The 26,489-nt window shown below is 32.3% G+C and overlaps 3 protein-coding genes across 4 annotated transcripts in view; 2 read left to right on the forward strand and 1 right to left on the reverse strand.

The window, feature by feature from the left end:
* The first annotated feature begins 215 nt into the window (after nt 1-215).
* On the forward strand, nt 216-10,810 carry LOC113517748 (apomucin-like). 2 transcript variants are annotated; one of them, XM_052896667.1, is made up of 6 exons: nt 216-518; nt 660-827; nt 4,162-4,426; nt 4,773-7,276; nt 8,329-8,356; nt 8,965-10,810. In XM_052896667.1, the coding sequence occupies exons 1-6, from the start codon at nt 312-314 to the stop codon at nt 10,647-10,649; spliced, it is 4,857 nt and encodes a 1,618-aa protein (XP_052752627.1). In that variant the 5' UTR covers nt 216-311; the 3' UTR covers nt 10,650-10,810. The 2 variants fall into 2 exon arrangements, with proteins under 2 accessions (XP_052752627.1, XP_052752628.1); XM_052896668.1 differs by having other exon boundaries at nt 663-827.
* Nucleotides 10,811-16,485: 5,675 nt separating this feature from the next.
* On the reverse strand, nt 16,486-24,382 carry LOC113520764 (ras-GEF domain-containing family member 1B-like). Its single transcript, XM_026906175.3, has 12 exons — nt 24,166-24,382; nt 23,335-23,592; nt 21,962-22,081; nt 20,842-21,099; nt 20,606-20,751; nt 20,256-20,400; nt 19,862-20,119; nt 19,504-19,647; nt 19,351-19,430; nt 18,471-18,572; nt 17,468-17,640; nt 16,486-17,241 (listed from the first exon to the last, which is right to left on the reverse strand). The coding sequence occupies exons 2-12, from the start codon at nt 23,506-23,508 to the stop codon at nt 17,156-17,158; spliced, it is 1,686 nt and encodes a 561-aa protein (XP_026761976.2). The 5' UTR covers nt 23,509-23,592; nt 24,166-24,382; the 3' UTR covers nt 16,486-17,155.
* An 867-nt stretch (nt 24,383-25,249) lies between these two features.
* LOC113517760 (dynein axonemal heavy chain 6) overlaps nt 25,250-26,489 on the forward strand; it is a 67,025-nt gene continuing 65,785 nt past the window's right edge. Inside the window, exons 1-2 of the mRNA XM_026902507.3 lie at nt 25,250-25,350; nt 25,968-26,052. Coding sequence (XP_026758308.2) covers nt 25,250-25,350; nt 25,968-26,052 — 186 coding nt within the window. The remainder of the gene's footprint in view (nt 25,351-25,967; nt 26,053-26,489) is intronic.

Below are 26,489 nucleotides of genomic sequence, written 5' to 3' on the forward strand. Positions count from 1 at the left end.
ATTATTGACATACAGTGGAATCGCGTACTTTAGACATTGTTTTAGATTATTATAAATGGAATTAAAAAACACTTTTTATTTCATTCTCCTATGTACAGTGAATATTCAGATCGTACCCAAAATACTTTTCATAGTAGGCAAGTATATTAAAATATAACGGTAAAATCAATGTCTTAATCTGAATCTGATAATGTAACCGACTTCCTACGTACGAATTAAGTGTGACAAATTCATACACTATCGCTAAAACTGGGTGGGTGAACTTATATCTAATACGGGTTCATCTTGGGTTGCGAACGGGCGAGGGTCAGATGGCGGACAGTGCGCCTGCGACGTCCGCACTTCGGCAGACCGTCGCCGGGCAGCACCCTATCGGCATGCGTCGAGTTTTAGCGCGTCCAGGGCCGAAGCCCGCGCCGACGCCGTTGCGGTTACTATCTATCTCCGTTATCTTACTTATATTTGTGGCACTTACATTGAACATACCTTTAAGCGTTTATGCACTCCAAGCAAGACAGGTAAGAAATGTAACAAAATTTTCATATATCTTATAGACTGAAAAACGGAGAAACTAATTTTCAGACGAAACTAATATTTAAACAATGCCTATTTATATTTCTGAAAACTTAACCAGTTTAATAGATTTTTCTTATTTTCAGCAGTATATTGTATGTAAAAATCTCGATTCGCAAATGTGTGTTACATGGCTATTTAAATTCGAAAATGAGAAGGATATGTACGACGTTTTATCTCCATTGGCTATTACAAATCAATTTTGCGGTTTTAGCGCTCTAAAACCAATTCATCCTCACCGAAGACTTATTATGGTAAGCATTGACATGTTTCTAGTTACACAAAAAACACACACACACACAAAAGTTTGTGTTCTGACAACGACATAAATATTATATATATTAAAATATATATTGTTGTGAAATAATATACATTCTGATCTAACTATATACAAATAAAAACTGCTAAATATTAAATGAAATTTTAATATTTTTACTTTATATTTTTATATCAAGACACTAATAATGACATTATATTTATTTACTACTACTACTACTATTAATAAATTTGTGAATTAATATTTTCATTTAAAATTAATAAATTTGCTTTGCGAATTTATGTAAAAAATGCTTAGCGAAATATAATTAGTTACGTTTAGGTAATTTTATGGTTTGTCACTTTTGCTCTATTTATACTTAATATCATAATCTCAACACTTGTGTTGGTGACCTAATTTGAATACGATAAACAAGTATCGTCTTTTATGAAGCTAATGTAGAACATGAAAATGTAAGGTAATAATATGCATGTTTCGTAACATCCGTTTACCATATTTGTTGGTTTATAATAACTTTTTCATAGCCCGATCTAGATGTAATGATGACCGAATAAAAGCTAAAAAAAATTGAATTTTATTTTAGCGGGCTTCAACAAACTGATTATGGTTTGAATCGGAGATATTGTGCTATATATTAATGGCGATTTTATTTGAAAAATATATCTCTAAAATTTCTATAAAATTAATTTCTCGATGAAAGATTTAATTTAAAATAAAAAGAGATATATTATTGCTGTATAATATTATATACGTAATGCACTCTATACTAAATTTAAAAAAAAATTCTATGTAAACACCACATTATATGATCAGCAGATATTATATACCTAAGTAATTCCTCTTGTCAGAACACATCTTTTAATAAATCTATAAACAAAAGCATGATTAATTAGAATCAACCATCTAGAATCTTACTACTTAATATAATCAAATTACGATTAGACCCAGTCTGCATACGGGAAATATTTAAGAAAAAAAAAACTATATATACGGCCTTAATATAACCAAAATTTGCCAAATTAATAAGTTTCAGAAATTTTATGTATTCTAAAATTATCAGAATTATCAGAAATGGGTGAGGTTTTAATTTTTGTACCAGTAAAGAAATATCTTAAAAATCGGTGTATGTTTCATTTTGATGCATCATCTAAAATTTGTCTAATTCGTTGATGTCCACGCGTACAAAGTAACGGGCAAAAGCTTGTACAATGTAAAAAAAAACAGCTCCATTTATTTTGTATCCAATATAAATTATGTGTACCTAGTTAATTTATTGTAGGTGAACCATAACAAATATTATTAGATACTTTACTGTAGACCTATAATCTTATGATATCATACATAGATCAATATGTAATTATTAGACCAACAGTCACGAATATCAAAGATTAGCAGAGCTGAATTGAATAAGCTGTACCCCGCGTGATACAATACATAAAGCATTCTATATGCTAAGTTATAATATAAACTATCCGTGTACCAAATTTTATTTAAATCCGTTTAGTAGTTTTTGCGTCAAAAAGTAAGAAATATTCATCCATCCATTGTTACAAGCTTTCGCGTTTATTATATTCAAAGAATTTACATGAAAAGGCATTTTTTTCATAACTTAATTAATCCAATCTAAATAATTAAGCACGCATATGACTATATTATTATTATATAGAAAATGCATATAGCTACATATATTAATAGTAATATTCATTGCTATGCAGACGACAGTACAGGAGATACATTATATACCGGTCATGCAAAGATCTCGCGGGCACATACCGATGAGTGCCGGAATAGACTTGTGTCTGAAATCGAAACTTCACTCCATCAAGTTTCGATCTGGGGTGAACAAAATCTTGTCCCATTTTAACCCTAAAAAGACACAAGTCTACGCGTTTACCGCAAAAAAAAAACGCCGTTTGTCGTATCTCCTCACTTTCAGGGCACTTCCCTTGATAAAAAGTCGAGTCTAGGAATTCTGGGCGTTGATATATCTTGCGACGTCCAGTTTTGCGGTCATCTGGAGGAGAAGGCTAAGATAGCTTCCAAAAAATTAGGAGTACTCAATAGGGTGAGACGGTATTTCATGCCAGAACACCGCCTGAAATTATATAAAGCCCAAGTCAGGCTGCATATAGAATACTGTTCTCACCTGTGGGCAGGAGCGCCACAGTACCAACTCCTTCCATTAGACCGCATTCAAAGTCGGGCGGCTCGAATTATCGATAGTCAACGCCTTACTGTCCGACTTGACACACTGAAACTGCGCAGAGATGTTGCATCTCTGTGCATCTTCTACCGAATTTATCATGGGGAGTGTTCTGAGGAATTGTTCGGATTGATACCTGCTGCTGATTTTCACCACCGTACAACCCGCCACAAACTAAAGTTTCATCCCAATCATCTGGATGAGTGGCGGTCTTCCACCGTGCGTTTTTCAAGGCACTTTCTTCCACGCACAACCATTCTTTGGAATCAACTTCCAGCAGCAGTATTTCCGAACCGATACGACAACATAACCTTCAAGAAAAGAGTATATTCCTTTTTAAAAGACCGGCAGCACACCTGCAATGCCGCTGGTGTTGTGGGTGATCATGGGCGGCGGTAGTCACTTACCATCAGGTGAGCCGCATGCTCGTTTGCCCCCTGTGTTGTAAAAAAAAAACATATGTCCTCTAACCCGTCTTAACATGAAACCTTAAAGTCAGAATCTAAGATTTATATAATATATGAGTAAAAATATTCTACTGAATTGGATGTAACTTTACAGAAGACCGTCACTGCTTAGTTGATTAAAATTATTTTAATTCCGCTATCATTAGTATACGTGCGACTGCCAACATTCGAATACTGACTACTATTAATATTACCAAAAATTCTACAACCTGCCATATTAGTATATATTATATTGACAGTCGGAGATTGCTAATAATTAAACAAAATAATTATAATCAACTAAGTAGCTTAAGGTAAAGCTTATTTCTTTGCACTATGTTAGAAAAATATGTGTGTAATTAAAGAATACGCATCGTACAGGACCTATACAATAAATATTATATTTTTATGCAATATTACTATCGTTGTCCCACACCAATATAGATGATAACATAATTTGTCAAGGTTGAGTTTATTTCCTTGGCCTATTTTGTTGCACAATTTATTATCATATTTGGACCAAGAACTTAATTAAATGTGTCAAGGAAATATCGAATACCCATACGTATAATTCAGAAAATGACAATTCTCAATTATACAAATTCGTGACTATGCCTAGAACAGTCTAACTAATTATAATAATTATTATAATGTTGTAACAGGTAAAGCCGTTACATGGAAACCTAAAATCTAGACCCATATTCTGCAATACACTAATGGTTGTAACAAAAGAAGGATTTCACTTAACTGATAATACTGATGCATTCAGAAGCATATATAGAGAACGACGGCAGACTGGTTATAGTCCGAGGGGTCGATACCGGGGACAAACTCAATCGCAGTATCTAGCGATAGAAAGGGGTAACGGAAAAGATGAAGGCAAAGCTGAAGCACATTCTGCTGCAGATTCTTCAAGGGCTAGCGTTAGTAAGTATTATCGCTAATATGTTAACAGTTAACATAACGATACCACTAAAAGAGCGATTTTAATAGTGTAAATACGAAACCAATATGGGTCATGGGATTAAACCCTGTCTCTATCCATAGACAATTAATGCTAAATGGTCTTTACATTGGATAATATATATATTAACTATGGTGAAAAGCTATTATCATTTATTACGGGTAAGTTATCAGTAGAAATATGATGAATCCATATGTATATTATTTTTTAAAGATATCTTAGGTTTAGTTATACATGTTTATTAAAACATATCGATCAAAATAATTTTAAAGGAGTTCTTTGAATAGACTAAGTGATAAAATGTTACAGGTGGCAATAGCGGCATGGGGCAAGCTCAAAGTCAAACTATATATGATCCTAGTTGTGATGAATGCTATGGTCGTTCGGATATAGATGCTGCAAATTTAAGTCGAAGGCCTGGACAAACTGGTGAAAATGGATTAATATCTCAAGGTATTAAACCTGGTGGGAATGTACCAGCATCTAACCAAGGGAGTCCAGATAAAAACTTGATTCAGAATCAATATGGAAATCAAGGAGGCTCACCCAGTGGAGGCCATGGAGGATTTCATACGAATGGATCAAATCAAGGACGGAACAATGGCGAAGTACCAGCTAATACTTACACTCCTAATCAAATTATACCAGGAAGAACATATCCAACAAATCATATAAGAGCACCAGATGGAGGAGTTCAAGGAGTAACACCAGGGGGTGATTTTCATGGAAGTATGCGAGGAGTTATACCCAGTGATGGTTTGCAAATAGGAAAACCAGGAATTGGTTTTCAAGGCGCACCTGGAACTATTTCACAGGGTCAAATACCTGTTGGGGAATCTCAAAGGGGAAACAATGGTCTTCAAGGACAGGTTCCACAGTCTCAACCCGGATCTGTTTTACACGAAAGAATGCCCACTAATGTATTACATGGGATGACTCCTGGAGGAACTATTCCTGGAACAGATTCACAGAGAGGTCAGCCTGGTATCAGCTTACAAGGATTGACACCTGGAATTATCTCGCAAGGAGGGCAACCCAATATAGATTCCAGATCTGTACAAGGTTTGAGACCTGGAGGGAATTTACCTGGAACAGTGCCAAGCGGTCCCACTGCACAAGGTGGAATACCAAATAATATTCAAAACGGTCAACGGAATTTATTTTCTCAAACTACAGGAGGTTATATTCCTGGTGGTCCTTCAATACCCAGTGCTAATGGAAAGGGGCTTATAGGTAGTAATTGGCCTTTAGCTTCGGGTCCCATACAAGGCAGTGACGGTTCAATCTATTATTGTTGCATAGTTAATCCTAACTATGGTTCAGGGGGTTATAGTTTACAACCAAGTAGTCAAAATGGCCAACAAGGATTATACGATTCTCGCTTGAAGCCCTACGATGCTGGGATACAAAGTGTTAATGGGCCATATGGTTCTAGTACTATGGGACAACAAATACCTTATGGAACTACCAAACAGCAGATACCATTTGATGCTGAATCTAAGAGACAACAGATGCCATATGGAACCAGTGTTACTGGACAGCAGACACCGTATGTAACAGGTCCTACGGCACCATATGGAACAGGTTCTACGGTGCAGCAGGCACCATATGGAACAGGCACTACTGGACAACAAGCACCATATGGAACAGGTACAACTGGGCAGCAGGCGCCATATGGAACAGGCACCACCGGACAGCAGGTGCCATACGGACATGGGCATACAGCTCAACAGACACCATATGCGACTGATACCACTGGACAGCAAATACCATATGGGATTAGCACAACGGGTCAACAAACACCATATGGAACTAGCGTAACAAGTCAACAAATACCATATGGAAGTAGTACAACAGGACAAAATGTACCATATGGAACAGGTATTACAGGCCAACAAACACCATATGGAACTGGCACTACAGGTCAACGAGTGCCATATGGAACTGGTACTACAGATCAACAAACGCCATATGGAACAGGAATTTCAGGTCAACAAACGCCTTATGGAACGGGCCCTACAAGCCAACAAGCGCCATTTGGAACTGGCACTACAGGTCAACAAACACCGTATGGAACTGGCCCTACAGGTCAACAAACGCCTTATGGGACAGGCACGAGAGGTCAACAAATACCGTATGGAACTGACACTACAGGTCAACAAATACCGTATGGAACTGGCACTACAGGTCAACAAACACCATATGGAACAGGTACTACAGGCCAACGAACACCGTATGATACTGGCACTACAGGTCAACAAACGCCATATGGAACAGGTACTACAGGTCAACAAACACCGTATGGTACTGGCACTATAGATCAACAAATGCCATATGGAACAGGCACTACAGGCCAACAAACACCGTATGGAACTGGTACTACAGGCCAACAAATACCATATGGAACTGGCACTACAGGTCAACAAATGCCATATGGAACGGGCACTACAGATCAACAAACAGCGTTTGGAACTGGCACTATAGGTCAACAAGTACCTTATGGACCTGGAAATACAGGGCAACAAGCACCATACGGAACTGGCACAACAGGACAACAAATACCTTATGGAACAGGAACTACAGGACAGCAATTACCATACGACACTGGTTCGACGGGTACACTAACACAACAAATACCCTATGGAACTGGCGGTATAGGACAGCAAACACCATATAATAATGGAATGAGAGGGTCAACGGGGCAACAAATACCCAATGGACACAATGGTTATTCATATAACGAAGGAAATTCAGTTGGTCAAAATAATGTACAATATGGTCAAACTCAAGGAACAGGATACGACGACCAAAGGGTAAGAATTGTTATTATTTTTGGAATTGTAGCATTTAAAATAGATTATTAAATATAATCCTAATAAATAAAAGAAACAAAAACACTGATCTACGATCAAACCCCCCCAAAGTATCAATATTAATGCGATCAATTTAATGTTTCTGTAACGTAGCAAATTTTTAATGTACCGCGTATGCGTAAAGGGCATATTCGCACGGGGCCTGTTTTTTAAGTGACAGACATTAAATAATAATCCCTTCTGCGCTCTTAGTGATGCTGGCTGGGTACCAGTAAATTATTAAGTTCATACGAAATGTTTTTTTTTTACAACTTGGAATGGCAAACAAGCTAACGGCCCACCTGATGGAAAATGGTAACCGTCGCCTGTAGACATGAGTAGTACCAGGGACATAACGGAATATATTGTTTCACCCATGTTACCAATTACAATAGCATGGCAACGCATGGACGTTACCATTCCTGAGGACTCAAGTGTTATTCCTCTATACCCCGTAAATTGACTGTCATATCCCACCCTTCAATCCGAAACACAGCCTTGCAAACACAACTGTTTCACGATAGAAACACGAAAGGGACAGAGGTGCCCAAGCAACCGACTTTTGTATAAAGTCTCCCTCTAGTGAAGTTTAATTAATTGGCCAATTAAGATGAATTCTCCAACAATTAAGCTCAATTCTTTCCAGTCGTTACTAATAATCCTCGTCCTTTTCTATTTCTGACAAATAGTATTGATTAGTACCTGACCGTCCGTTATCGGTATACGTTGGCGGGACACCAGTGAGTAATAGGTGAGTATGAAAGCAAATTAGTTGGCCCATAGTGACGGTTTAATCACGATGATTTCTAAAGGGAACCGCGTGAAGATGAACCTGATAAGATGTATTGCTAGCTAGCAATACAACTTATCAGGTTCATCTCCTCCACTCCAAGGGTTCCTAGACCCCATTACTAGCAATTCATCCCCCCTTTAAGTATGATATGGCTAGTATTGCCAATACATATTATTACGTTATTTTATACTTAAATTATACATTCTTTTTATATTTTCAGAAGACGGGTCAGGGTGTAGATCTCACTGGTAAGTTTCGATAACTAAAAAATATTATACTATTTATGATGTACTAATACCCAATTCATCAATTAATAATTAATTAAAACTTGCATCATAGATAAAGAAAAATTGTTATGTTTAGGTTCAGACATTAGAAACGGACTATGTAAATAGATGAATCAAGAAATGTACGTAAAGGTAGAAACTATTTCCTGCTTATTCTCTCTAGATAGATGTAACTATATATAATATAATAATACTAACTACATTTGCACTTTTTCGCGTAGGGGGCATAAATTGAGAGTGCCTTAGCGGCTTAACCAACAGTTATGAAATTTAGTTTACATATACTAAATGAAATAGAGAAAGACATATGCTTGACGGTAAAAACCTAAGTTATTAATTCTAACTTTTTTTAACTAGATTTTAACATTTCTAAGCTATACACAGATAATTTGCGTATTGAAAATTTATATATGTAAAAATAAGTATATTTTTCTAAGGCGTACTGTCATTTATGGTGCTTTAAACTAATCCTTAGATAAATTTATATAAGTAGTCTATGTAAAAATATCCCAGTAAATAAACAAACAGTGAAAAAAATATTACATTAACCTAGTGATTGTTTGTTTCAGGAGAACCACAAAATGTCATAGATTCTAATTCCATACTAACAGACGGCGATGATTCACAAGCTGAAGCTAGTGTTTCACAAGGAGCAAATGGAACTGTTGCTACTGCATCTTCAAATGGTGGTAACGACAAAAGCCGCGCAGAAACTAATGTTCAAGGTACATACACGGGCACCGGATCTTTTTCAGCACAAGCTTCAATCAGCGATGATAATAAAGGAGCAGAAAGTCAAGTATCAGGCAGTAAAAGAGGAGCTTCTAGTAATGCTTCAGGCAGGGGTAAAAAGAATAAATCACAAGCTGCCGTTGAACTCGGTTCTGAAACGGGTTCTATACAGACAGATTCACAAAGTAGTGGAATCATGCATTCTTCTAATACTCAAGTGCAAGGCAGTCTAAAAGGAGGAGTCGCAGATGCACAAGCTCGAGGGCCTGGTAGTACTTCATCTCAGGCGCAAATTGGTTTCACACCTTATAAAGAAGGAGATAAGTCACACGATCTTATTACAAGACCTTTTGTAGGAGGTGGCACAGCTTCAGCACATTCAAGCGGTCGGATGGGCACATCACAATCACAATTAAGAGGTACTTTCAAGTATGGTATCACATACAACGGGGCCGCTCAGGCTGGAGCAAGTTTAGATAAGGATGCTGTATTTTCTAATCTACAGCCTTTCGATAAAATAGATGTTTATGATAAAAATAATACAAATATTAATGTTTATGATGCTGAAACAGATACTTTATCAACTACACCGTTTGACGTAGAATTGACGACAGAAAGAATTTATGAAGAACCTCTAAGACCGTCCGAAGAAAAAAATTCTGACCACACTCATTCTGATCATCATAAGTCATTGGAGCCATTAAACACTACTAATGTATCACCGATAGTTGGAAACAGACGTGCTTTTCCATCAGCTTATGGTAATAATGGCGATTATGAATACAACGTTGACGATAATCCCACAGAAGAATATGACTTAGAAGATGTTGCTGACGGAAATGATGCTGGTCAAACAGAACAAGGAGAATATAGTATTTACGATAACTACGCCCGCGAATCAGATGTAACTCATGAATCCCTTCATAGTCCGAGTCAAAAGGGTTTGGATGTTCGACAGACTACTGGCGGTAACACACAACATATATTAATAGGCTCACTAAAGAATCAAGATGCAAAAATTACACAAATAAAATCCGAACGTCCAGATGAAAGTAAAATATATCAACCTGGAGAACGAGTACCAGGTATGGGAGGATACGTAATTCCAGTAGGTTTTACAGGCAGTGTGAAATCCGTTGCATCTAAAGACAAAACTTATGTAGTAGGGTCAAGAGGTTCACCATCACAAGCTCAAACAGTAACTCTTACTCCAGGTACAGGTAAAATAAAATATATATATCCAGAGCGATACAGCAAAAGTGTACATCCTAAAGACTTAAGATCACTCTATAATTCTAAACCTGTCGATAACCGCTACGTCTCAGTTTCAAAGTCAGTAACACGTGATTTAGATAGTGAAAACAACATCCGTAAGCAATACTCACATACATATTATACAAAATCCTCATCTTGTGGATATTTTACTTTTACGTGTACAATGGTAAGCAGTTCAGAGGGTAAGAAAAAGGTGTGCAAGCCTAAAATACCTACAAATCCCGATGGGACGCCAATGAGGTGTTAATGTTTAAGTATTTTGTTTATTGTTAAATATAATAATCTACATTTACTATAGCAATTAAACTGTTATTGGTATATCTAAATAAAATTAGTTAGTTAATTGCCATTTGTTGTCAGTTTAACATAAAATTGTATATAAATGTTAAATAAAAACCAAAACTTCAATTTGTCTTTTTTTTTAATATATGTTATATAAAATGAAAAAATAATATATAAACCCCGCTTGCATAGTACCTGTATATGACGGAGCTATATTTTAAAGCATATATGTATCCAAACGAATAATAATAATAGGCATATCACTGAGCGCCATCTAGTCGCAAACTAAGCAAAGTTTGTACTATAGCTATCTATAAACATAGCACTTGGCATTAATACTTTTTACTATCATCATCATTTCAACCATTATCCGTCCACAGTTGGACATAAGCCTCCCCCATAGAAAAGGATCGGTCTTGAGCCACCCGCATCCAAACTCCCTGCTATGTATTGATGAGGTCATCACTCCATCTACTGGAGAGTCGTCCTACACTGCGTTTACCCTTACAGGGTCGCCACTCAAGAACCTTTTTTTCTCATCGGTTGTCGGTTCTTCCGAGTTATGTAATTAGTCCATTGCCACTTCAGCTTGCTTATCCTTCGGATTATGTCGGTTACTTTGGTTTTTTTGCGGATATCCTAGTTTCGGATTATATTTAAACACATTTTTTACTATGTAGTGAATTAATATTATAACAATGTATCAGTGAAAAAAAAATAAAATACGTAGTAGAATGATATATTTTAATGGAAATGACCAAGGTACATATCATTTTAAGTTACAATATAATCATCACATAGACAGATAAGAACGAACATTTAAATAAGTATTGCAAATTCTAAAATACTTTTTTAAAAAGAAAAAGGTGCTGTTTTTACAGATCTATAAGTATCTAATTATTATTATAAAGATGGTCACTGTTACGAAATAAATGTAGGTGTAAGGTAGGTAAATAGCACACAGTAAGAAAATCAACCACAATAACTAAATAGTAAAATCCAATAATTTTCAATAAGGATTTGCCTTTATATTTAATATATGATATTTAAAGCTTTCTCATTTACACGACTATTTTGGTTGCATTAAAAAAAAAAGGATAAGATGACCTACGAATAATAACAACATATTGCTGATAATTTTTTTTGTTCTTTAATTCAGTGACAATCTTTATAAAACAACAAAAATAACATTAAATTGTAAATACATATAAGAATTCATACATTGTTTTAAATGTAAAACTTAAGTACAGAGCACACTGTTTATTGACAATCATCATGGAAATAAACAGTCGGTGGGAATGTAAAATATCTTTTATTAATAGTAACATAATGTCTTAAACATATCCATCATCATTAAACCATAAATATAAAAAAGAAACAAGACGCCAAGCGCTGTTTCTAATTCATTGGTTCAACATATTCTACAACAGATAATCCGGTCATTATTCCATCCCTGAGATATAGTCATAGATTTTTATTATTTGCAAATTGGTAATAATAATACAAACATATCAACATTTTTTATATCAATTTTCAAGTTTTGTATCAAATAAAATATAAATTAAAAATTAAAAGAAGTCATTATAATCGTATAATAAATAATAGGTACGTATGTATTAAAAATATCATTATTTAAACTTAATTAAAAAACAATAAAGGCGGTAAGTTTATGTCCTGACTCTTGATGTAGATAATAACGCTCGGCGAAATGTAGCAACAATGGACAAAATGCAGCTCGAAAATCGTAATTCACATACGCCACTTCACTCCGATATCAAAACATTAATTAGTCAAAGCATGAGGTAATAACAACACAATATGTTATACTTATAACGTTAAATTGAGTAAGAAATCTAACTCAGCTGCGCCACTTTTTAGTAGCTTCCTGAAACATTATTATGCCAGTTACACCATTATTCCTTAAAAATATGCGATCAATTTCATGACAGAGCTTTTGGATACACATCTATACCTCTCTAAGTATGTATTTGACAAATCAAGTTGAAGGAATGATTTGAACGTGTAATATGTAGTATTATTAATTAATTGATGAACTGTTTTTGCAAAATAAACTTATTATTAGAAGTAGTGTTAAGAGGTATGAAACATACTGTAAGACTTTTATTTTCAAAGACACGTCATAGCCTTATAAATTCATTGAGTTCTATTAAGACAGATTATAGTTTTCTAGTTAAAATAGAAATAAATATTCACATAAGCAGATGAAATGATAAATGTTGAACGTGTAATATATTAGAATAAAAGCCAAGGATTGACAGGAACAACTGTTACTTTCGGCAAGATAGAAATGTGCAGAGCGAAAAATCGAATCATTGGGCGCTTGTTTCGTGGATTAAAGAAGAGTATTTGTTGATAGGTGATGGTTATCATTTTAAACAGGTGTCGTAAAATAATATACTCTGTAGACTACATACTACATGTGTTTTATTCACCCATTATCGCCCCAACTATTAAGAGCGGTCATGATAATTTCATAACGTTAAATATCAATTTGATTATCAGTTTCTAGTCTATTCGTATTCGTAACTATAAGAATGTTTAACCGACAAACCTCTTTTAGCTTATGTAGTGTTTCATCTCTTTCTTTTGAGTCGTACTCTTATTTCATAGAAAATGACAAAACTCTAATTACTACACTTACTATAGGTTTTGTTTTCATAAATAATACGAAACATTTTCAAATGGATGCAAATAATGCGACAAATATTTTCTTTTGAACAATAAGTTCTTAAAATTTTTATTGAGCAGACTTTTGAGTATTATTTAAAATATAGTGCATATATTAAATTTTACAATACAAAAAGCACTTAAAGAAACAAACGAATCTAGCATGCATAATTCTATAATATAATAACCATATTTAATTAACCATAATTTCATATTAATTTTATAAATGTCAATGACACCTACAATATGTGAAATATGATGAACAAACAAAATTATGAGGTATTGAGATTAGCATAGACTACAGAGACAGCATACAACATCGCAATTTAATCCGATCATTTTGATAAGTTTCGATAACGTTCAATCAACTACCGGACTATAAACTTAATGGAATGTGTGTGTATGTTTATGACAGTTATTTTTCTGATAAAAAGCCCAGCAGAGCCTCCAGTACTGTAATGGCGTATAATGCTAGCAATATTTCAAATACTATTAGAACACGGGCATTGAACATAAAAGAAATGCGAAGTGTCCTCTGAGTCTAATAGTCGACGCATATTTATATAATGACAATATAATTTGTAATTTCTTATATAATACATAGTGAATCATACTTATGTATATTTACAAAATATGAGATTCTTCATATATTAAATTGAATGAATATACTGATGTCAAATTTAAAATATTAGTTGGGTCTTTACGTATTTATTGAATAAATACATATAATTCATTTACATTTCAGTCTGATGTATGGAATGTATTCAGGTAACAAGGTACACAATATCTGTATACGCTTATAAGTAAATAATAGCTGTGCGTAATAAATAAGTTTTGTAGCAACATATAATTTAGTAAACATAATTTCAACCTAAAAATATTTTATAATTTAGCTATATCTGAATTAAAAAGGAGGTGTTTAATGTGTCTTCGTTATATCGTCATAAGACTCGTACTGTATGCTGTAAGTACGTTCTAATCATTATTAGTCCAAAATAAAATTAGGAAAAAATTAAAAAGGATGATTAATGTCTATGAGATATCTAATATTAAAAAAAAAAGACTTTATATTTTGAAATAAGGCTGCCTTTTAAGATATACATATAAGTTATCATAAAAAATACTACATGCAAATACGAGTAATGCTTTTTCATGGCAATATTTGGACTAGACGGTGGATTAAATTAAAAAACGAGATCAAATACATTCGTAATTAATCTACTTTTTATTCCCTTTTCCATTAAAATATTTAATACAGTACGGAGCTCATACAACGCACAAAAATAAAGCAAAGACAATAATAAAAAATATAACTAAACCTATAATGGCAACCGACGTTTGTACGTTTTGCATGGCAGGTATGTTATCAAATCAATACATGTTTTTAATGGCTAACCTTATAATGAGCCTAACAATATTAATTGTAAACAATAAGTACTTGAAAATACATGAAAGGGACAATTTATAATGTACACATTCTAATAAAACTAAAATTACTTATTTTGAATGACTAAATTTTTTCACATTTTAAGAGTGAATAATTCCGTTGTTATTAGCTGCAGTGATTAATCAAAATTTATAATAATCAAATGTGCTTGAAATATTTTATTTTACATATTTAATAAATTATACGCCTACAACTCGATACAATACGCTGTATATTAGCTATATTAAAAAAATAACATTGGGACCGATTCAGTTTAGCCTTTTTCAACATCATAACTACTTTGATAGAATAGCGGTTCAAGACAGTGCCTTACATTAATTTTTTTTAATTTCTAGTAAACGTCTTGATATCATTTTAAATCGAGCATCGATTGAGCTAAAATTACAGTAACTCTTTGATAAGTGTACATTTGAATTAAACTCAAGTTTAATTTGTGTCTTAAACACAAAATTAAACTTACTATTGAGATTTGTTTATTACCCCTTTATTCATAAAAACTAACTAAGCGTATTTGAACTATTAAAGTGTTTTGTCACTGTCTTTCAAATTGAGAATTAAGTGAAAAAGGACAAAGCACTTCATTAGCTAACAAAGGTTTATGAGAGGTTTGATTTTTTTATGAACAAGGGATCAGAGCGTACTTCTCTTATTATTTATTATATATCAGTGGTAAAACTTATATAAAATATAGGAATTGGTTCGATTGTTACTTTTGACATTAGAGTATATTTTTTAAAATTACTTAAATAATAATTACAAATAAAGAAGATAAGTTCAATATTAATGATTTTTGACATTTCTAAATTGTGTAAAATATGTAATAACCTGCATGCAAAGTAGCTTGAATACATAATTTTTTAATCTATCTAACTATATTTCACATTTTTAATATAAAAATAAATATATTTAGGTATATAGGTTTTTTCAAAAGCCCAAAATTTCGATAAACATTTTTACCAAGAGCGATATACAAGTTTGTGTGTGGAACAGTCAGCAGGGTCAAAAACGACATAATAGCGTTTTATTCTAAAATGTCTCTATAATAATATCTTTTATTAAGAAACATGTTTAGAGCATAAGATCTTAGAATCGGCCCCATTGTATACTTACTTAATCCTATATGAATTAAATCGTAAAATCATGAAACATATTACATCGAATTATTAAACAATGATACGATATAGATCAATGGAATGATCAGAAACATACAATTAATGCACACAACGCATAGCATTACCCAAACCATAAATTATTGGCCACACATATACATTCAAACACAGAAAACACACAACACAATTATGTAAACACGGAAATATAATCATTAATATGAGATCAATTTTCAGAGTAGCATTAATACAATAAAATAAGTACATTACGAAATTCATTAAAATGGCGAGATAAAAGTAGGTAAATACTGATGGGCAAGGAACTTGGATTTAAATGACTTTATTTTATAAAGTCATATGGAAAAATACATTACAAAAACATCCGAAGTCGGATTTTAATCGGATTTACATTTAATAAACAAATATAAGATCATATAGATCTTATATTTGTTTATTAAATGTAGCCTTCATTATTTATTTATGATCAAGCATTAAAATTATGTCATATATATATATATATATATATATATATATATATATATATATATATATATATATATATATACAATGAGTTTTCGTGAGCATGAGTAAATATTAAAATATAGGTAATAATTACAAGAAATTATAAAGAAAAATATATATACGTTAATTTAAAGTGAGCAATACCACTTATATGTATATAAAATGACATTGAACTCTTATCACCAGGCTTTCAAAATAAATATATCGATCGCGCTAAAATTGGTCCAATCGATTTAGCTGTCTTTGTTGAATATAAAACTTCTCCCATTAATATATTGAAATGCAATATTACTCGAGTTTCTTAACTAATTATTAAACTTTTGTCTATATTTATTCCTTTTGAATTTGAATAAAGATAGCTTAACAAAAAGCATAAAGAACACTTGATAAGATATTAAGTTACGCCAGGTCTGTATAGCAAAATTCCTGGCGGTTTTGTTTAGTCTCTACCATAATTAAATTCCACCAATAAATGATTGAGAGAAATATGAACTTTACAATAAAATTTCACTGGTAACTAGTAAATAAAGTGCGCGGATAGTTATGTATGCATTTAGATAAATCGAATCTCTCAATGATTATTATTGCCGACTTAATAGCCATATGTCTTGTACACAAATAATTATAGAATTCCAATTTGTTGTAATAGAAGTCGTATTTAGACTCATAGTTTTTAGCAATTAAAATAAAATCACAGGCTTTCACCTTTTAAGTAGCTCCACGAAGACGCTTCAGACGTTCTTTTTCTAAATTGTCGACAGGCGGCTCTCGCTCGAACGATGTTAACTCCAGAGCTGTAAATAAAATTTATGACACAGTTTAACCGATCAGAAAAATACATCTTAGTCACTGAGTGACATATGCAGAATTGCGTTAAGTATGAAAAAAAGAACAAGTCTGATTATCAAACAAGCTCTGTAAATTAACGTGCCACTAAGTATATATTTTCTTACATACAAATTCAAATTAGTGGACTTATTCATACAAAATTAGAATAGTAAAAAATGGAAAAGCAATTACCGTTTTCAGTGAGCGTGGCTCTGTCGCTCAGAAATCGCCAGACCGTAGCGATAGGTGTGGGACCGGGCGGCGCTGGTGGTTCGTCGGTGGTCAGCCTTCGCCCCGCAAGTTGCGTGCACACATGTCGCGCGAGGAGAGAACACTTTTCGAAATTGACACGGTTACCCGCTAACCTGTTAACAAAAGGGTGAAAAGAATATTTAGTAATAAAGGTGCTCCTTCAGCACCTTATTACTAAATATATTCTATTAGCTAGCAATATATTCTATCAGGTCGACTTTCACGCAGTCTCCCCTGGGAACCATCGTGGTTAATTTCTGATGAATTTGTCACGGGCTATCTGACCTTTTTTCATCCTCGTCTGTCACCTTTCATTACTGCTCCGCCAACGTATATCAATAGCGCAAACGGGATTGCCATTTCGTTATCACTTATTAAAAAAAGCTCTTATCAATATATTTCAAGGTTTTCAGAGAAATAACATATTGTCCTATATAATTAAATGTAGATATGAGTGTCAGTCTTTACAGAAGACTGCCATATATAATGTCAGTAAGATTGTTAAAGCTGGCATGGACATTTACATATAGGCTACGATATGGCTACACCAATTAGCCAAGCAAATATAGCGTATGAATTTATTTTAATGCAATATAAACAAACTGATAATCAACCCGATCATAGGACGGTCTGCTACTGTTTAATAGTAGTACAAATAAAAAAAAAATACTAATAGATTGTTTCGATTTGTGAATGTCATTTAAAGAGTACTGTGATAATTTCAACAAACTTGGTTACCTTTTTTATTAAGGTCTATTTAAAGGGACTATAGCATATTGTGTTCCTATAAAAGTCAACAAATGACAAGTTTTCATATGGTAGTTCTTGATTTTTAAAGAATAACAAATTTAACTAGAACAGTGTAATTCTGAGAAAATTAACTTATCTTGAGGTTCAGTTGAACAAAGTATTATTCTGTGTAAAATAATTCTTTGATACTTACTTCGATGGAGAGCCCTGGTTGGCAAAATGTAAATCTCTGCAGGTCACTGATAATAACGGTACCGCCGTTTCGGTGGGAGCTGCCGCTAATGCCGCCCTGTACCTGTATACGTTATTTGATTAGCAGTTATTATAAACATGACCAAGAACATCTCTATATAAATTTTCCACTTTATTCTCAATAGTTGAATAAATATAATAATACTAATAAATATTATAAACATAAGTAATAGTGTATTTGTTTTTTGTTACTTCTTAAAGCCTTAACGACTCAATGAACTAACCAATTTTGATATACATGTACAATAAGGGTATAAACTTCTTATCTCGGTCAATTGAGATATCCAAGTTGCGGGGAAGTCGGAAGTAAAAGGTAATTTAGAAACATTAACGAAATACAACAAACGAAACATATTTACATAAACACATCTATTGTCTATATTTATCGCTAGAAAAGATTAGGGATCCTTACTACCTTTAGCAACGTAACTCAAAGTGTAAAAAAATACTATAAAATATCTTTCGTCGCGTGCGCTGCGAAAACTATTGATGATAGAACAAAATTATGTTCTACAATATTGAAGAAAATATCAATAACTACAAAAAAACTCCGCAATATTATATATACAACTATTATCGTTATGTCACAGTAACCACTTTTTACATTTTAAAAGTTGATAGAAATACCGATCAAAATTACACCATGTTATTCATTCTTCTGTTTAATCCTTATCCAAATAAATCATATTGTTTTTAAAACTGTTTCAATTTATGTAGGTTACTTTTTGAATTGTTGAAATCGGCTATTAAAACGTTGAATCATTTTTGAGACTTGATGCTCTATCTATATTAATCTAAGAAAATATGTGTAACAATATTACCTAGCGTGATTGCCACTGGGCTCTACACATAGTTCCAACTGCCGCAGTTGCTGACCACACACGGCAGATGTTCGACTCCACTGAAAAAAAATTTATAAGTTTCACACTGACACTGACAATTTATTTTATTATAAACATTTCAATAATTATTACCGTCTTCTTGAGCCTTGTAACGGGAGACATGTTGAGAGCACTGATAATAGCCATAAGAGAATTAAAATTTCCGAGATTAAAACACTCCCTAGCGGTCATTACCCATTGTTCTATCACTCTGGCTCTATATTTGCTTTTTACAGCCTGTAATAGAAAAAATCTTATAAGACAACATAGCGTTAAATCTTCAGCTCTATTTGTTTGTTTATCTATTTGTGCACTATTATTTATCCTCTGTACAAAGCGTAAAAAGGGAAAATATTAACTTGTTTATTTGAGAACATTCTCAAGATGTGATATATATTCTTACAACCTTTTTATCATTGGATTTATGTTTAAAAATGAATACAAACATTACCTTCAAAATATCAGTGGCAACTAAATAACTGAGTCTATTAAACCAATCCGCATAAGCTTCTAAGTTCCTTGTGCATTTCGTTTCAATGTGGTGTAAATTGATAGTATTTTTGCCACAAGAAGTTGACTGTGGTGGTTGTACTGGAGCAAATGTTTGAACAAATTCTTCAGGACCAACAAATGATAGTCTATGCAATTCAACTATTGTCAACTGATTTGCTAATTCTACTGGTGACAAACCTAGTGTTAAAATATCGCCCTGAAAAATCAAATAAATCAGTTTGAATATGAAATACAATGTAAAAAAATAAACAAATGGTAGTTTGCAGGACATTTCATATTAATTTACAATAGACATTTTTAAGTGGCATTACTACATTAAAGCATATTTGTACCTGAGCTAACTGATCTACAGATGACACTTGTGGAATTTCTATCAAAGTTTCTTCATACTGTTCAAGAGCTGTTAACTTATCAAGTAGCTTTTCCAACATCGTTGATACTTCCACTCTCACTGAAGCCATATGCTCTGCTGCACATCTATTTAAATTACATACAGAAATATTATTCAAATAAATATGTAATCAGTAAAAATTTTAAAAAGGTAATCTCAGAAAATTATTAAGTGTACCGAACATTACAACAGCACACATAGATATACTGTCATATCACAAGATGAATTGCATTCAGCATGCTTATAACACAACTATATTCTTTTATTATAATATAATTGTATGCAAGTAACCTTTGTGTAATACTTCGAACAAGCGCCATGACTCTGTCGTCACGAAAATCATAAGGAAACATACTGGTCCACTGATTCAATACTCTTACAAGAGATGTCATATCATTTAATTCCTTTTGAAGTGAATCTTTTACTTCAGTTTTTCCCTACAATGATGAATACAAGTCATTAATAAAATTGATCAATATTTATGTCATACACTATAATAACTCTGTCTTACACTACTTAATACTCACTATTTTTTCATAGTTTTTAAAATACCTCTTGCACAGCTTACTTAACAATTCATGTGGCTTAACGAAAAGGCGGGAGCAAAGTAAAAAAGTAAATGTAAATGATTTACTTGCTCCTGGTCTTAGCATATCTACTAATGAGTCTAATGCAGCGCTCACTATTTGACCATCCTTGTATTCAATATCTGATTTATCAGTTGGACAGTTCACATATGGAAGCGCTGATATTGACTTCACACTGGGTGGTAAAACACTAGATAACTGAAATAAATAATATTTCTCGGCTCAATTTTATAAATTAATATTTATGTATTTATTATAATAAAAATGCATGTCTAATGACATGCATTTTTTCAGAAGGTAATAAATATACCAACAATTTAATAAACAAACAATAAAACTATTCTAAATTAAAATCACAATTCTCTCTTTATTAATTTCATTTTTTTTTTCTAATTGTAATATTATACTTATATACATGCCTACTAATGTTATAAATGTGATGTTTCTTTGTTACTTTATAGCACCATAATGGCTTAAATAGCAGCTATGAAATTCGGGGTACAGGTATTAAATGGAAAGGAGAAGAATATAGGCTACTTTTAATCCATTACTCAATAAACATATTCTAATTAAGTGGACGAAGTCGTAAGTAAAATTTTAATATATTTTATTTTCGTAATATAATCTTGCTAATATAATAAAATTATAATTTGACGATGTCTGCATATGGCAAATATTTAATAAAAATTAAAAATTGGCAAAACAATAATTTTTAGAAATTTTTTCTATCTGTATATTAGTTCTGACATTACACAATAACTACAGTACCAAATTTGAAGCACTTTTCACAATTGTGTTCCAGAATATCTAATTTAAAATCGCACATGTTTTATCTTGATATTCCATCCAGAAGTAATAATAAACTTAGTAATAATAGTTAGTTTATTTAATTGGTTTTTCTATTTATGAAATCCACTAAGCAAATAAACACCATAAACCAAAAAGCTAAACAAGTTTCATTGCACTAAGAATATGTATTGTCTATGTAACTGTTTACTTGAAATAAATATATAAAGTCACTCAGTAATCAATGAAATTATTCCAATGTTATTTAGCTTACCTGGGGTGCTTCTACTTTCTGAGTGGATACAAAATTGATGCCACCATTCATTACAATATGTTTACAAGTTGTTTCTGACATGAACTTGTTTCCACGTACCATTGAATAATAGTCATCATTCTGTAAAAATATAAATAAAATTAAGAAATAATGATATAATATAAAAAAATATATATCTATTTTATTACAATTTCATTGTTACACCCACTCCAGAGGATTATAGTATAATTCTTTTATAGCCTCTAATTTCTCTGCCATATCGTACATAAAGGCACACACAAGGATAGACACTGAAACACAGCTACTTCATAGCAGAAACATATGACGAACAGTTGTACCCAAGCAAATAATTTTTTACCAAAATCAACCTTTGGTTCTCTAAAGATATTATAAATCTACCTACCTATAATCTCTAGAGATCTACCTTTCCAGCTTGCAAAATATAGACTAGTAAACTAAGTGAAAAATCTAATTTGCCAGAGATTTTAAATTTAATAGTCATGATCACTCTCATATGAACTAACTATTATGAACTGTGAACTATCATATGAAATTGTATGTGGATAGATTGCAAAATTTGTCTATAAAATAATATTATATAACAAAATTAAAATAAAACTGTTTCTAATTTCTACCATTGATTTTTAATAGTTAAATTAGAGCTAGTTATAACATCTATCTTTTATGGGATGTTTATAAGAGATAATTATTTTCTGGACAGTTTTGAAATATAATGTCAAGTGCTTTTCAATATTAATTTTTAATAACTTTTTTTTTTCTTTTTCTAGTCTGCTAATTGGCAATCTGTTCCTTACAGAACAATAATCCAATCTGCTGTTTGGATGTCAGGTTTAAATCTTGTTAATATATGATGAGGCCAATCCATTAACCAGCTCTCAGTCTCTGTCTGTAAATCTTTCTACCAGTCCTTGGATACTGTATCTTTTTAATCGAGAGAAACTAATGCTTCCCGATCCCTGTAATTGAGCAGCCAATTCATTTCTATGGCTGTTCAATCTGGACTGATAGTTTTTGCTGAATGTCTCGATTTCCTGTTTTATCGTTTTTAGTTTGATGTCCATATACATAAATTTATTACTTATATATTGTGGTATATTAAGCATGTTTCTTATTGTCTTACTTTGGAACCTTTCCAGTATTTCTATATTGCTGTTACTAGCTGAGCCTAGAATTTTTAATAACTAAATGATAAATAAACCATTGTTTTTATTTCCTTATTAATGAATAAAAGTTATTAAGTTATAAAAATGTTATTTTTAATGAAATTAATAAATATATTCTGCATGTAAGTTTAATTTTAAAAAATATAAGTAATAAATATTAGAAATATTAAGAAAAAACTGACAACTTACATCATAGTATGAGAGCCCGGTACCATGAAGCAGGGTTGGATCAGGAGGTAGTGGTGCATGATCGGTGGGAGGAGGTGGAACTGGTGCTGGTTCTGTGGGTGCGGGGGGTACTTTTATATTGCAGCCGCTACATGAGGCCTCATTCAATTTACTTGCGTAATAATACATAGCCATTCAATTCCTCAATGACAACTTATACTAAAGGCTTCAATTGAAGCCTCACTGGAACATTTCACTTTAAGGAACCCATTGGATGATCTGTGAAAATATTTATTATATTTGAATAAAATTAATTGTACCCTTTTGAACAGTGTGATGGCAAACTGAATTAAACAGATAAACATTTTTTTATATTCAGGATATATGATTTTTTTATTGCAAAGTATGTAAACATTGAACTGAGATGTTATTTATTTTAACAAGATAGAATGAAAAATAATAATATACGTATCAATTTGCAAAATTACTAAATCAATTTTATAACATAAATTACTATTCAAAATTATTGAAATTGGAAACGAAAATACCTACTACACATACTGACAAAACTACTGTGCGACAATCTGTTATTGAAAGTTCAGGTTTCTATAAAATATAATTATATTTAACAAGAAATTAAGCCTAACAGCGGGCAGTTGTTTATAACGCAATTATTAAACTAATTTAATAGTAATCGGTACTTTAATGATAGAAAAACAACTGAAATACATTACATTTCTATTAAAAAAAATTTCGATGTAGTTTCCTCTTTAGGAAATATCGACAGGCGATTTCTTGTTGAAAGCTGCTTTGGGTGAAAGTTGTATCGGAATTAGGAATCTTTTGCCTTACCTTTTACAGAACTTGTTTGTGTGGTTTGACTGTTTATAATATAAATTCGCACTTTACACTTATGATAATTTTCTACAATTACTGACAATTTTATTTTTAATTAAATATTTTGTTATAAAAAAGCAAATAGCGCCAATTGAGTACCTAACTACATGGAATAGGTACCTACTTGCACTACCTACTCTTTTACATAGGTAGCTACATACTATTACCACCACATATTATTAAAACCTCTACAGACGTTCAATCGAGGGACGGTTTCATTGAGCTTTTTGCGTCGTTGTTCTTCGGCGCACGAGATCGTCTACGGTAGCCATTACTTATGTCTTATTGTTGTTGCTGATATTATAGAGAAAGTGTCTGCCGTTTTTAAAATAATAAACGAAACTAAACTTTCTTTTTAGCTTTAAGAGCAAACACCGTGCAATATGAACTGTTCACAAACGATTATTATTTATTATTGAAAAATGGTGTTATATAACGTATTAAGATTATTTTCTAATCGCTGAAATTGTTTTGTGTGACAAACATGTGTTTTTTTGCTTTATTACAAAAAGTGTTAATGGACCCGTATTTGAGATATTTTTTTTCTAAACGTATGTCTAAAATAAAAATTTCAGTTTAACATCACAGCGAAATTTTTATTTAAAGGAGTAATATGAACTAAAATTTTAGACAAAGTTATTATAAAGTTAGTTTATAATAATCCATAAAACAGTATTTTTTCAACGATTAATTTAAATATAAATAAATAATAAATATCATTTTAAGAAATGCCATTTTAACAAGTGAAGATTAATTAAAAAATTTTGTTCATGGCAATACTGTAAAGAAAAAACAATAAACAACAAAAAAATGACGCGGGAAATACGAAATTCGTAATTCGATCAAACTCATATCATAGGTATCCAAGGTTATAAATAAAAAAAATAGATATTGTAGCTACTTACTCTGCTTAGTGGTTATTTAAATAATTTGTCACTATTTGTATTTCTACAACAATAAATAAAAAGTTTATAATTATATTTCTGAATTATAATGTCCTAAGTGAGAACACATTGTAACTAAAGAAATATTTTTGACGATGTTGAATGAAAATGTTAAACGTAAGACCCATTCAACAACTTTGCCAGCAATTGAAACACTTCAAAGAAACGTTCGTAAAGTCCCTACATATTATTTAAGGTAAGGATTAGATCTATAACTTCTACAGCATATAATTGAAGACAAACCATATCTGAGGTACTTAGGTGATTTGGTATTGATAAAAAATAAAAGATTTCGCTTCTGTTCCATTTGTTATTTACACAATTTCTACTTTTTGTTTCTCTTGGAATCTAAATAAATGAAATTTGTTATAGTTATAGTTAACAAATTTTAAGAAGATTTGGGTATGATACTTCTTAAATTTTAGGTTTATTCATAATATTGACAGTATTTTGTATTAGATGCTTACTAATTTTATTAAGACTGAATTGTCATAAAATTGACACACATTCCCTGATGATTAAAAAAACTGCAGTCACTGATACGAAGGGCATGTAGATAGCATTTAAACCTAGCAATATGGTGATTAACTATGTCTTGAGCCTCAGTCACATTCTAATAAGGTTTTTTTGGGTGAGAATACATTACGGGATCGTAGGTAAAAAAGTTTCTTCGGGATACGTAACATGGCATCTCTAGTTTGAGACTATAGGCATATGCCACAGATCAATATGTATTTGAATACGTACGTACGTACAACGTAATTCAATATAGGGTAGATAAAATGAATTTTATAAAAAAATTACTTGTTGCAGAAAACCTCGTGATATTCCTTTTCACTTACCCCATAAAAAACTATTGGAAAAAATTGAGAATGTTAAAAGGGAACCAGAACCATTGGTAAGACTAAAATTTTGTATGACCAGTACAACACTACCCGGAGAGGGTTGGGTGAAGGGATTGTTTGTAATGGAATCTAACAGCCCCATGGCTAACAATATACATCCTGTTAGATTAACCTCCGCGTGGTTAACCCTGGAAACCATTGTAGTTCCAGGACAAAACCCATGGAGGTCGATTTAACAGAGTATATTTTTTATGGTGAAATTGGAATGATAACCTCGCCTGTGCTAACGGAATATGCTAGCAGAACACCACTGAAGGGTGATAGATGAAAATGGAAACAAGTCGGTTAGCTCCTCAATAACGAATTCGTCAGAAATGAATCACGATGGTTTCCAGGACGGATTGCTTGGAGGTCGACCTGGTTGAATATATACAACAATTTATATTGGGGGGGGGGGGGGGGAGGAAGAAATTGTTAGTAATGCAGACTA

Source organism: Galleria mellonella, unplaced genomic scaffold, assembly GCF_026898425.1.
Source record: "Galleria mellonella isolate WM207_F2 unplaced genomic scaffold, CSIRO_AGI_GalMel_v1 utg33, whole genome shotgun sequence".
In the NCBI taxonomy this organism is placed as follows: Eukaryota; Metazoa; Arthropoda; class Insecta; order Lepidoptera; family Pyralidae; genus Galleria; species Galleria mellonella.